Source organism: Danio rerio, chromosome 13 (genome assembly GCF_052040795.2).
Source record: "Danio rerio strain M-AB ecotype USA chromosome 13, GRCz13ab, whole genome shotgun sequence".
Taxonomy (NCBI): Eukaryota; Metazoa; Chordata; class Actinopteri; order Cypriniformes; family Danionidae; genus Danio; species Danio rerio.
The window spans coordinates 38,993,280-39,007,176 of NC_141033.1; the positions used below are offsets into that span (position 1 = coordinate 38,993,280).

The following is a 13,897-nucleotide window of genomic DNA, read 5'->3' on the forward strand; positions in this document are numbered from 1 at the left end:
TGAGTCAAAATTAGACATTTTTCTTTTATGTCAATAAATCATTCGTATATTAGGCAAAGATCAAGCCCCAAGAAGACATTTTGTAAATTTCCTACTGAATATCAACCCTCAGAATTTTAGGTACACTGTAAAAAATAGCTGTAAAATGTACAAGTGCACTTTAAATTAACAATAAAACAACAGCACAATTGTAATTGTTAATTTACAGTGCACTTGTTAATGTTACAGCATTAATGGCTACCAAAATTGCCAGTAACACTGTACATTTTACAGCAATTTTACAGCGTAGTTACTAAACATTTCATTTAATGCTCGACAAGTAAAGGCTATTTTCCTAATATTTAGATTTTTTGAACCTTCAGATTCCATCAAACGGTTGCATTTCTGCTAAATAAAATCCTGACAGGTTTTGTGGCTCTGGGTCACATATGAGGAAAAAAAATGCGATTTTGTCATTTCAAAATCAAAGAATGAACACGTTACAGTGCACACAATGCACACAAACACACTAGATTTGTTTCAAGATCTAATGCACCACTTGCACGTATGTGTGTGTGTGTGTGTGTGTGTGTGTGTGTGTGTGTGTGTGTGTGTGTGTGTGTGTGATATTTTTATATATACCCTCCACTGAGATGTCCTGGATGGCGAAGCGAAGGATAATGGTCCAGATCATCCCGAGAGTCATCTTAGCATTTCCATCAACAATCTCTGAGCAGAACAAACACACACACACACACATCAGCATTGCATTTACTGTAACAGCTTGACAATGAGATCATGTAACAAAATGAAGCCAAATCAGAATCAGACAGCAGGTTTATCAGTATTGTAATATAATCATGCAAACATTCAACATTTAAATGATCAGTTTACAATTCAATTGATGTTTTATCAATTTCAGTTCATAAAGTCCAAAAATAAATAGCAAATTAAACCATGACAGGCTACTTGCTTAACACTTAAAAAACCCTTATCCATCCTAAATCCACATCTTTTCTATCAATTTCTATTATTAATAATGAGATTTACTTTATTCCCTGTGGTCTGTGTGGGTTCTAACGCTCCAGTATAGCGAAGGGGACTCTATACTGCTCAGTGAGCGCCGTCTTTCCGATGAGATGTTAAACTAAGGTCCTAACTCTCTGTGGTCGGTAAAAATCCCAGGATGTCCTTCAAAAAGAGTAGGGGTTTAACCTTAGCGTCCTGCTCAAATTTGCCCACTGGCCTCCGTCCATCATGGCCTCCTAACCATCCCCATATCATAATTGGCTTTATCACTCTGTCTCCTCTCCACTAATCAGCTGGTGTGAGGTTTGGTGTAATATGGCTGCCGTTGCGTCATCCAGATGCTGCACACTGGTGGAGGATGAGGAAATTCCCCCCAATGTGTAAAGCGCTTTGAGTATCCAGAAGTGTTAAATAAATGTAAGGAATTATTATTATTATTATTTCTTTTTTCACTTTATTTAAATATAAACCCATACTTATTAATAATGTTTGTATGGCGAGTAATTTGTAGGATTTGAGTGTTTAGCAGGATTTTAACGTCTTAAAAGTGGATTGCAGTTTTTGTATGAATACTTACCAAACTTGTGAATCAAAAACTGTCAAGAATTGTCTTAGTTCTGGCAATTGCCAGCTATGCTCTTCCAAGTGTTTGCTTTTTTATATACGTTGAGTTGGTACAGAGCTGGGAAAACTGCATTTTCTTATTGTGCATTGAGAATAATTTACAAAAAGACTAAAAAACTTAATAAAATTTCAGTAAACTTTAAGGCATTACAAAGAGAGTGGTACTGGAAGCATGTGATTGTTTTTGTTGAGAGGACTGATAAAAGCCCAATCCAAATTCTATTTTTGTACCCCTACCTCTTCCCCTTGGCCCTTGAAACAGAGTGTGAGGGGAAAGGGGTTCAAAATATACCCCTAAGAAATGGGACAGCACTACAGCACCTGCACACGCCATCATATGTCATTGGGAGCTCTTACTACAAATGAGATCAACGATGGCGACTGCTGTAGTAGTTGCATTTTTTTTGGCATTTATCTTCAGGAAATCACTGAAGGTAACAATTTCATATTATCATAACAATATATTGTGGCAATAAGCTAGTAATTGTAATGTGCATTTACACCGTGGCCATATTCATCTATGTAAACACACGAAAACAACATTAACATTAAAGCAGACACTGTAAAAAGGGTCTCGAACGGATATTCGAGTTTCATTGAGTGACAAAACGTTGTGGGACTGCTATACAGGAGTTAGTATTAGGGATTATAGACAGAAAGCTAAAGCAGTTTTTTTATCGTTTTTTTTTTTTTTTTTAAAGCATGACGGTGAAACACAAACGCTATTTCGAATGTCTTAAAACATGTGCTTGTTTGTTGTAAAAAAAAAAAATCTTACAAATGACAAAAAATACTGATTTGAGCATCTCCCAACTTCCGTGGTTAGCCATGCTTACATTGTAGCTGGTGTATTCTGGGAAATTTTCGTACCTCTTGGTTTTGAGTGTGGCCCTGAAAAATCTCAGTTTCAAGGGCTACCTAGCCCTTCCCCTTAGCCTTACACCTTCAGGCTAAAGACATTTGGGACACCCCTACCCCTTCAATGGGCCCTTATGAACCCGCAAAAAGAGGGGTAGGGGAAGAGGCTAAAGGCTAAAATGTTGTTGTTATGATGTTGTTGTAATGTTGTAATTGTTTTCCTGTATGGCTGTTACCTTGGCCAGGTCTCACTTGTAAAATAAATTTTCAATCTCCAAAAAGACAAATAATGTGTCTGCTATGCTACATATCTGCACTTAATATTAAAAGTAAGCTTTAATCCGCTACACTCCCAGAAATAAAGGTACGAGAGCTGTCACTGGGGTGGTCCCTTTTCAAAAGGTACACATTTGTACTTGAAGAGTCCATATCGGTACCTCAAAAGTATATATTAGTACCTACAAATTTTAAGAGGAACACTTTCGTACTTTTTAGGTACTAATATGTAGCCTTGAGGTATTAATATGGACCTTTGAGATACAAATTTGTACCTTTTAAAAAGGTACCACCTCAGTGACAGCTTGCGTATCTATATTTCTGAGAGTGGACATTCAGATGAACGAAATGTCTCGCAGGACAACGGTACTACATAAATTAATCATAAATACAAACACAACACTGAACATAAGAGCTATTACAAAAAAAACTATGCATAGCTAACATATACAATAGGATACCTGACTATACACACAAGACAGGCTATACAAGTTCTTTTACATTATACTGAACAATGTAGTGCAGAATATTGTCCAATAGAGGAATTTAAGGTTATATACTGTGCAAGAGTTATTTAAGGTTAAGGCAAGCAGTGCAACATGATTGTGGTACATTTAAAGTAAACATCGTTTTCATTATTGAGTTCTTATAAAAGGGAGTTAAGCGTCAGGTGCATAAGAGAGAAGTGTGTTTCTACAGGTGGTTTGGCAAGCCCACTCACCTAAATGAAGCACAATTTGAAATGCACAATGTTTCCAAGAGACATGGAGCAATTAAGAGTGTCTATAGTGCAAATGTGCAACCTGGTGCAAAACTCAGAGAGACGAGAGGCTGTCTACAAGTGGTTTGTAATATTAAAAAGCGAAACAATGTCTGTATTTGCTTCTAAAAACGGTTTGTTTTAGTTATTTGTTGTTATTTTATTTTGGGAAGTCCCGGTTTGAATGGAGGCAAATAGGCATGGGTTTCCTCTCCCACTTCTTAAGCTAATCTCATAATACACTCCACACACAACCCAGCATGTGTGTATGTGTATCCTAGACAAACACACACACACACACACACACAAAAACTGGTAACAGTATGTGACCACGGCAAAGCCTTTGCTAGATGGCTAATCTGTCTGGAATGCCGCAGTGGATTATATAGAGAGAGGAAGAATAGAGTGAAAAAAAACACACACTGCTGTCAGATTGATAATAAATGTGAATGTATATACAGCATGTCTAACCTATTTAACTCCACTGGAAGCTGGAGGGACATCATGTGACATTGGATAGAAGTAGGTATCGCATACAGGCGGAGCGTATGTGATAGAGATATTCATCGATCCGCATGCTGAAACACTGAACTCATGACCTGGGACGCCTGCAGGATATAGGTCACTTCTGGATGGGGGCGACTTACCCTCTGCTCCAATAGAAACCAGTTTGACTCCTTTGCTGGCGATGAAGCCCAGAGCTTTATTCACATTGGAGATCTTGTGGACTCTCATTTTTCCTCTCTCTGGTTTGGCCAGGCGTTCTCCTGCAGAGAGAATCGGTTTAATGTTCAGGGGTCATCTTATGGTGTACAAAGCAGTTTGCCTTCAGGAGGGCAATGGGGTGTTCATACTTGTAGTTTGGTTTTATGGATTTATTTTAATTGAGTCCAAGAAAATGATACTTGTAGTGTGTCTTTAGTTTGCTACAGTAGGTGGGCTGCACAATACAGAGGGGAAAATAAGTATTGAACACGTCATGTTTTTTTCCTGGGGATAATATTTCTAAAGGAGCTGTTGACATGGAATTGAATAAGATTTTAGTAAAAACACAAACAACACAAACATCAAATAATTCAATAAATAAAATAATAAATCAGAAAAATGAGTTATGTGTAATAACAATTAAACGACACAAGGAGAAAGTGCTGAACTATTGAAAGGTAACAATACTTTAGGCTTTTTAGTGACATCAGCTTAAAGAGGCCTCTTATATGGAGAATGAAGTCACATGAATTGCTCAGCTGTGAGATTTTTACAGAATTCAACGTGGTTCAGTGGGTCTCGTCTATCAAATCTGATATTTATTTTGTGTTTTATTGAAGTCAGCTGATTGGCTGGGCTATTCTATAGCTTTATTTTCTATCTTTGAAAGCATTTGGAGTTTCCTTGGCTGTGTTTTGGATCATTGTCGTGCTGAAATGTCCATCCTGGATTCATCTTCATCATTCTGCTAATGTAGATGTTGAACAAAAGCAGCGAATATTAATTTAAAATGATGAAGAGCAGAGGTTTGCTGAATAACCACTAAGAGATTTCAGCTGCTGTCTGGGCTTTCATTGCCTTTCTGCACCTCCCTTTCTTCATGTGTTCAATACTTCTTCCCTGTGTCAATTCATTTTATTAGGCATAACTTATTACACTAATTGGATTTGTTTTCTTTGCATATGTGTTTTTTTTTTTGGTTGTTAGCAACAAAATTTCAAGTCAACATCACCCCCAGAAAAATGTTTTCTGAAAAAAATGGTGACGTATTCAATACTTAGTTTCCCCGCTGTGGATTGTTTCAGCATTGATATCGCAATGTGCGCATTTACAATAGTCACATTGCAGGAAAATGTAATGTTGACATAGGAAATAGTTGAACATGAAAACAACTGAGATTTGTGGAGTTACTGCAGAGTTTATCCATAACGGTGTGAAAGTTTATAATTTGCCTATTCCTTTAAAGTACCCAAGCACAAGAAATTTGCAAATTGCAACTTTAATAAAGAATCATTTTGTTAAACTGTTAATACAGTTAAAACTCACTCACTCACTTTACTATTCATACTTTGGCTTAGTCCCTAAATTATTAGGGGTCACCACAGCGGAATAAACCACCAATTACTGTGGCATATGTTTTATGTGGCGGATGCCCTTTAAACCTTAACAGTAAAAACTTTAGTGTAACTTATTACTTTTGATTTTTTTTTATTTCTGTACCTGAATACTATTTTACTACCCTGAAAACAATAAAGCACTGTTTAGTATACTTTCGTCTTTTCTCTGTTGTATTTATGTTTGTAATTTGTCTATATTTTATCCATGACTCACTCCCCAACAGAATCATTCCAATCAAAGTTCTTTACAGCTCTAATTTAGTTTTAGCAATTTCTATGTCTGAACCTAAAGATACAAAACAGACAAACAAACAATAAAGACTTTTATAATGTATCCCAGTGGGCACCTTGATGTAACAATAACATTAAAAATGCAAACTGATTTGATGTTAAAACCTTGATGTCCATTTGACATCCACACACTGATGCCCTTTCCACCAAAATAAAGACACAAAAAGCATTATAAAATATTGCATTAATCTAAATGTTTTGATTACAAATTACAAATTTACACTGGATTTGATATCCCTATGATGCATGTAAACTACCTTGATAACAAAATGCCCTTTGGCATTAAAAAAACACATCAAAGATCAATAACAGTTATTGATTTTTGAGCTTTTTGTTGGTGCCAATGTTTGATGTCATTTTGACATAAAGGTTGTTAATCAAAATCAAATCGATTTTAATATTTGATGTATATTTTGTCCTTTTTTAAATGTTGTTTAGACATCAAAGTGTCCAATAGTGGTGTTTTGTCACTGAACTTATCAAACATCTTAAACAACTTTGTGTGCTGATTTAAAATGAATGTGTGCAATTGTGATCTTATTTGTATCAATTAAGAAAGCAGCTTAACAAGCTTAAAATGTGCAAACTAAAAAACTAATACAGATCCACGAAGTGCCTTCATTACAAACAAAAATGAAGATCGGCTGCAGGGAGATGCGTTTCTGAAAGCCGAATTAACCTGTAACTGCCAACATTGTAAATATAAAGGGGAAAATACAGTATATATAAATATGCATTCAGTTATGGTGTGCTCTGTGCTGGTGAACCATCTTTTCAGCCAGCCCTGATATTTGGTGCACACAAGGTTCAGGTGGCAGGCTTGACACCTATTCAAATGAACTGCACGAACAAAACAATTGCCCCAGAGTTGACTTCGATCAAACCAAAAGCTGTGCGAACACACCCTTCAACATGTACACAATACCTTGCACTTATTCCATGCAGTTATCAAGTAATCTGAATTATGCAAATCCTGTTTTAAAGAAAAACCTATCATTTTACCACTTATCTGGAATATGTTATTTTAATCATCTGAAACATGCAGCCACTTATCTTATAAAGTTGAATAATGAACTTAAAACTTGTATAACAAAATTCACATTAAGCAGTTAAAAGATGCACAAAGCATGCACATTTGGATTCATAGCCAATGAGAGTGACACATAGTGTGGTTTATTTATAAACTAATTTCTAGAGGATTACGTGCTTATGTTCAACACGTCTGGCACCTCATTAGCTCCATAATCAGCCCTATTAGATGATTACGGAAGCATTATAAATAACCAGAGTTCTTCACTCCAGTTATCTTCGTCTTGAAGTTCCCCCCCCCTTTCACCCCTACTTCCCACCCTTTTTTCTGATAGGGCAACACAGTGGCCCAGTGGCTAACACTGTTGCCTCACAATAAGAACACCGCTGGTCCAACCTTCTATTGGGCAGGTTGGCGTTTCTGTGTGGAGCTTCCATGTTCTCCCTGTGTTCAGGTGGGTTTCCCCCGGGTTCCCCGGTTTCTTCCCACCGTCCAAAAACATACACCATAGCCAATCGACTAAACCAAATTATCACCCAAGACAACCTGGATGGGAGTCCTTGAGACCAACCTGAGCTCGAACTCCCCTCCCGAGACAGCCTGCCAATTACGCTTTATTGAATCTCAGCTAAGTGTGAACTCTTGAAATGAGTATGTGTCACATTTACCTCATCACATGACTTCATAATAAAAGTATATAGTACGTGAATGCCAGTTAATTTCCTGTGTTTGTCTTTTTCTTTTCCTATTTTTGTTTAGAATACTAGACACTAAATTTAAGGTACCTAACATTCATATTTGTAAATATCTCACTTTATTCAAGACTTCTGTTTCCTTTTTTTCCTGAATGAAATTATAATTTAAAGTAACATTTTGAGAAGGTGTGAAGTGTAGTCAACTCACCTGTGAAAAATCTGTGAACGTATTTTATTTATCAATTTATTTAGCAAATTTGTATGCACTAAAAGAAATATCTCAATGAATCCTATGAAAGAAGCAGGGAACTATATCATTTTCACAACAGCAAAGAAGATTTAAGTTAGGTTTCAAAATATAGAGGGGGCTGTTTTCAAGGTGGAATGGGGGAGTGGGGGAGTGTGGTGAGAGGTCACTGACCTGAGATGACCTCTAGGAGCAGCATGAGTTTGAGTCCGTCTCTAAAATCCTCCTCTATGTTTTCAATTTGTGTACCCGCCTTCCGTAGATGAGAATTGCACCAGGCAGTAAACGTCTGGAAAAAAGAGGGATTTATAAGTTGAGAAGACAGATAAAAGCAAAATGCAATGCAACAAGTGCCTGTTATGTGCAAATAAGACATGGCAAAAACATACTGTAACATGCTTTTTGTCTTTTCCAATTGTCAAAGTTAAATAATACTGATTTTTGTCTTAAAATGTGCAGTATATTATGATATTTTTAATTTGCAGTTTTATTATTAAAAATTGAAAGTTTTTCCATTTTTGGGATGCACTGATTTGGAAATTTTATCCAATAACCTCTGATAAATTGCAATTGCTCTTCATTACTGATGAAAAACTCTCACACAGCTGTTTTTTTCTTGTCTTTTCTCTAATAAAGACGTTTCTGAAGTGTGTTAATGTGCAAAGCGTCATGTGATGTTCAAGGCAGCAATCAAAACCCAAAGTGGATCGACTGGCAAAATAACCTATAATAATTTATCACTTTTTTAATACTAGGCAGACAATTGTATTATCCCTCCAATAACAATAGCAACCTGTCTAATATAGCAACCAATATAGTGTACATCTCTTAGTCTTACAGGGCTCTAGGATGTGACCAATTTTTGCAACCTAGTTTCTTAAAGGTGCGAAGAAAGAAAACTCTTTCTTTGTTTTTCTGAGTTAGCACCGGTGCGACCAGCCATTCATTAATTTTTTTTTCCGGCTTAGTCCCAAAATTAATCTGGAGTCGCCACAGCGGAATGATCCGCCAACTATTTTGGCATATTATTTACACAGCGGATACCGTTTCAGCCGCAACCCAGTACTTGGAAACACCCATACACTCTCACATACACACTAATACACTACGGACAATTTAGACAACCCAATTCACCTCTACTGCATGTTTTTGGACTTGTGGGGAAAACCAGAGCACCCGGAGGAAACTCACATGAACATGGGGAGAAAATGCAAACTCCACACAAAAATGCCAACTGACTCAGCCGAGACTCGAACCAGCGACCTTCTTGCTTTGAGGCGAACATGCTACCCACTGCACCACCACAGCAGCTCTACGACCAGCCATTCAAGGGCAACAGACACACACAAAGCTGCAGTCACACTGCACTTTTTCCCCATTAGACCTTCATTCTTACGTATGCGAATGCGTCAGACTGGAAACGCAAGCTTGTGCGACAAGTTTCGCAGTTTGCTGTGTTGCAAAGTTCAGGCATGGTGAACTCTGACCTACGAAATTACAGCAAGTGACTACATAAGACCAATCGAAGATCAAAACATGACCTCTCTGTACAGAAATTTAAATATGGACCAATCGCTGGCTTTCTAAAATATCTTTTTTAAAATTAATATCTAAATTAAAAATATGCACATGGTTGCATAGCCCAAGCCTTGGCCATCACGCACCTCTCAAAAATGTAACTACACGTCGCAACGACACGTATCGCAAGCTCTGTGATAGGTCGGCTTGGTATCGCTGACATGTGTAGACGAAGTTGAGAGCTGCACAAGCCCGATGGGGCGAGTGTTTACAAGTGTCGAGTCCAATGAAGCAGCTCTAGATGGAAACTAGGGGTGTAACAATACACCCAGCTCACGATACGATGTGTATCACGATATAATGTTCACGATTCGATATGTATCACGATATTTGGAATAAAAATTGAAAATTAAACTGAAATGCAAATTTTACCAAGTAAACTATTTTTTATGAATTTCTTTTGTTTCAACTTGTTAAACTGAACCTTCTTTAAGAAAATAAATTAAACAGGCCTGTCTCTGGAAAATAAAAAAATTTAAAAACTTCTTAAAAATATTATTGAAATGACAGAGACAAAATTAAGGATCAATTTAAGTAAAGGTGCAAAAAAAAAAGCTTTCTGTTTAATTGAATTTAACAGTAAGAGCTTAAGGCTTTGCTTGGTCACTTGCGTTTTTTGTGTGTGCAAAAAAAAAATCCACATTTCCAGGTATTTAATTCATATTTAATTAAATTCATTTAGAGATATCTCTAATTACAATTGTGACTAGTCAAAACTCATTTAGATATATCTGCAAATATTTTTCAATGGAAGTCAATGGAGGAATATGACTAGTCATAATATATTTGCAGATATTTCCAATCTGATTTCGTACTAGTACAATTGTAATTGCAGATATCTCTAATTGTCATTCTGACTAGTCAAATTATAATTATGACTAGTCAAAATATAATTAGAGATATCTCTAAATATATTTATGGAGTCAGAACAAAGGTTTAAATGCTAAAACGGCTTGCCATACGCGCGCGTCTATCAGTCCACCCTCTGTAGTAACAGCTCACGGTAAGCTCACGTCATGCGTGATTTTGCGGCGGGAACATTATATGAAGACAGAATGATATTTTAGGGTGAATTGTACCTTATAAATACAGTCTGTGACTATTTCAACACCATTAGGAGGTATCCCTGTCGCTGTGCAAAGTATGTAAATCACTGTGAAGACTTTAAAACTTAGGATGTTTGACCCAGTATGCGTGTCAAAAAGTGGACGAGTCTAAAGCATTGACTGTACAACCGAAATGTTGCCAGACGTCTGATTTTGAGAGGATGGGCCATCCTCTATTTCAGCTCCATTCATCTTGGTCTGCTAACATTACTGCTGCTGCAATCTGAACTCACGTGCGACAGCAGGTGGAACGTAGCTCACGTGCAAACAGCTCAACTATTAAGAGAAAACGGACGTCATATCGTAATCGAATCGTCATAACGCCACGATGCATTTTGTGACATTTTTGCATCGCAATAAATCGTACAACGATAAATCGTTACACCCGTAATGGAAACTGTTGTTTTGTGTTTACCTTATGATTAAAGTTGTTGCATGTCCGCCGGTTCCCACTTCAAAATTAGTGAATTTGAGCGTTCAGAAGAAAAAAACACCAGCAAAGAAACTTGACACAGGGGGAATTAAAAACTTAGCATTTAGAAGTGTTAATGCAGAGCAACACAAAAAGCACACAGAAATATAAACGCACGGTAATGCACATTGTACGCGCCATGGATCACGCTGATCGTCAATGCAGAAGTATAAACCAGGCATTAGGCCCATGTCGTGGTTAAGGACATTAGTTAACTAGATTGTTAGTTAATCATTTACAAGTCAATATCGCCTGTATGGATGGCAATTTTCTTAAGTGAACTTGTAGTCGATGTGGTCGAAAATGTGCCTAACTTTCGTGCTGGTGCACAAAAAAAAACGTTAGGTACACCAGTGCAAAAGTCTTGAGCTTTGTTTGCCGGCAGCTAGCTCTCTGCAACTTTCAAATGATCACCCACTGGTGTGCCTGGTCAGTACCTGGATGGGAGACCACATGGAAAAGCTAGGTTGCTGCCAGAGGTGGTATTATTGAGCCCGGCAAGGGGCGCTCAACCTGTGGTCTGTGTGGGTTCTAACGCCCCAGTATATTGATAGGGACTCTATACTGCTCAGTGAGCACCGTCTGTCAGATAAGATGTTAAATAGTGAATAGTGAGGTCCTGACACTCTGTGATCATTAAAAATTCCAGAATGTCCTTCGAAAAAGAGTAGGGATTTAACCCCAGCATCTTGGCCAAATTTGCCCACTGGCCTCCGTCCATCATGGCCTCCTAACCATCCCCATATCATAATTGGCTTCTTCACTCTCCTCTTCACCAATCAGCTGGTGTGTGGTGTGCGGTCTGGCACAACATGGCTGCCGTTGTGTCATCCAGGTGGATGCTGCACACTGGTGTTGGATAAGGAGATTCCCCCAAAAAAATGTGTAAAGTGCTTTATAAATGAAAGGAAATATTATTAATAATTAGAACCTAGTTTGTCTAAAGCCCTGTTCCGACAGCTATGAAAGACCCAGAGTGAAATGTGCCATCCAATCAGCATTTTCAGTGTGGTATTTGCAAAGATTTCATTCTTTGCTACCCAAAGAATGCAACTGCACAACAAATGGCAATAATTCACAAATTATCAATAAAAACGTGATTTCCTCATGATGTGAGCCAGTTTTATTTATTGCACACACCTGAATTCTGCATGCACTTGAATTCTTTGGTAGTAGTGTAATCATTTACAAACATGCCGAATGGTGACAGTAAGAAATAGAGAGAAAGAGAGAGAGGGCGAGCGGTTGTCTCGACATCGGTTGTCATGGCAGTGCTGAGTATCTGTGGCTTCAGGATTCTTCGGTATGTTAGCGAGCTGATGAGAAACAGCTGTGGAGCAGAACAGAAGCTAAACAAGCTCAGGCTAAACGATTGATAAGCCACTTAATGCAATCGAAGACACTTACGTTTATGCATGTAAAAGCAGGGATTTGTTCTAAGTTTGAGAGGCGAGGAATTCAATCTGGAATTAGACATGAGGAGAGACAGGGCAGCTACAGGATGCTGTCAGTCCCAAAGGGTTAAGCTATACTGCTAATGATTATTGAAGAGCAGATTAGGTGAGAAAACAGGAATCTTGTAGCTAATTAATATGAAACCCCTTCATATGGGAGTATCTAAAGATAGGCAGTAATTGCTAATCAAGTAGGAAATAATTCAAGAAGAAGTTCAGATGCTGGTCGGTTAGCACACATACACGACAGGATACAGTTGCCATTTCAATATTGCAACCACAGCAATGCAAATGAAAAATTACAGGGCTTCAGACTGAGTTAATGGTCTCAACCTTTTATTGTACCAGTAAAACACAATTTTCTTGGCGGTAGTGTACATTCTGGTGCAAATCAGATACCAGAGGACAGCATGTGAGAAAGCGATTCTTTATTGATTCTCAGATTTTCAAAATGTATTGCAAGTCTCTCTTGAATTGATTCTAAGCTTAGTTTTTAACAGCAGATGGCGCTCTAGGCTAGTTTTTACCCATACACTTAAATGCTCATGAGGAAGATCACTTGTGTGCCATATAAATTGCCTTTTATTTTACACAATTAATCTAAACAGCTCACCACTAAGCTCAGAGTCTGTTTCTTAAACTATTTTTCACCACGGCTAACTCATAAACATTGGTAAATGTACCGAAAGTGGAATGTAACAGTGCTACTTGCTTGAACTGAGAAACGAATATACCATTTCTCAACACAGTTCAAAATAAAAGCCACTGCTGCAAGAGCAAATGCAGTTTACACGACTACTAGATCAACTTCAATACAAAGCTCTAATATCAACCAAAATTCAATGTAGTTAAAGCCAAATGAAATCACATTGTCATTCTCCACAATAATGATGCAGACAACAGCTGAAACCCCTTGCATTTTAGCAGGCCTTCTTCTTAAACATGGTTGATCCTCGACATGTTTGCTAGTTCGCTTGAGAGTGCGCTGCGAATATGACGTCACCAATGTGTTTGAAGGTTCGTTTTGGGTGCCGCGCAACATGATTTCAATTGACGGACCGCCCTAAATGTTTGCGCGATGTTGCATTTAATTTGAGTTGAATATGAATCACTTTATAGAGATTTGAAACATACTGTACTGTACTGAAACATGTATGACTATACAGACATGCGTGATCATAGGGATAAACAGATGGCCAATAATTCTTGGCTAGAAATTGCAACAGCCGTGGGAAAGGAGGAATTTTATTTTATTTTTTTTACGTTTTTTTTTTTTACTTGAGGGATAGGTTTGTTTAAAATAAAAAAAGAGGACATGGCAAAAGTGGAGATCTGTGTGGATTTAATACTAAAAAACATTAGTTTTTCCACCATTCATAGGTTTTAATTTTATATT

General features: G+C 37.5%; 1 protein-coding gene across 13 annotated transcripts in view; it reads right to left on the minus strand.

Moving 5' to 3' along the window:
• actn1 (actinin, alpha 1) overlaps positions 1–13,897 on the minus strand; it is a 71,985-nt gene that overhangs the window by 34,504 nt on the left and 23,584 nt on the right. For all 13 annotated transcript variants that reach the window (XR_015505193.1, NM_001168286.2, XM_087278060.1 and 10 more), the window contains 3 exon segments: positions 8,066–8,180; positions 4,174–4,293; positions 622–708 (listed from right to left, as the gene is read on the minus strand). Coding sequence is in view for 12 of the 13 variants with exons in the window: in NM_001168286.2 (NP_001161758.1) it covers positions 622–708; positions 4,174–4,293; positions 8,066–8,180 (322 nt within the window). In the remaining variant the exon portion in view is untranslated.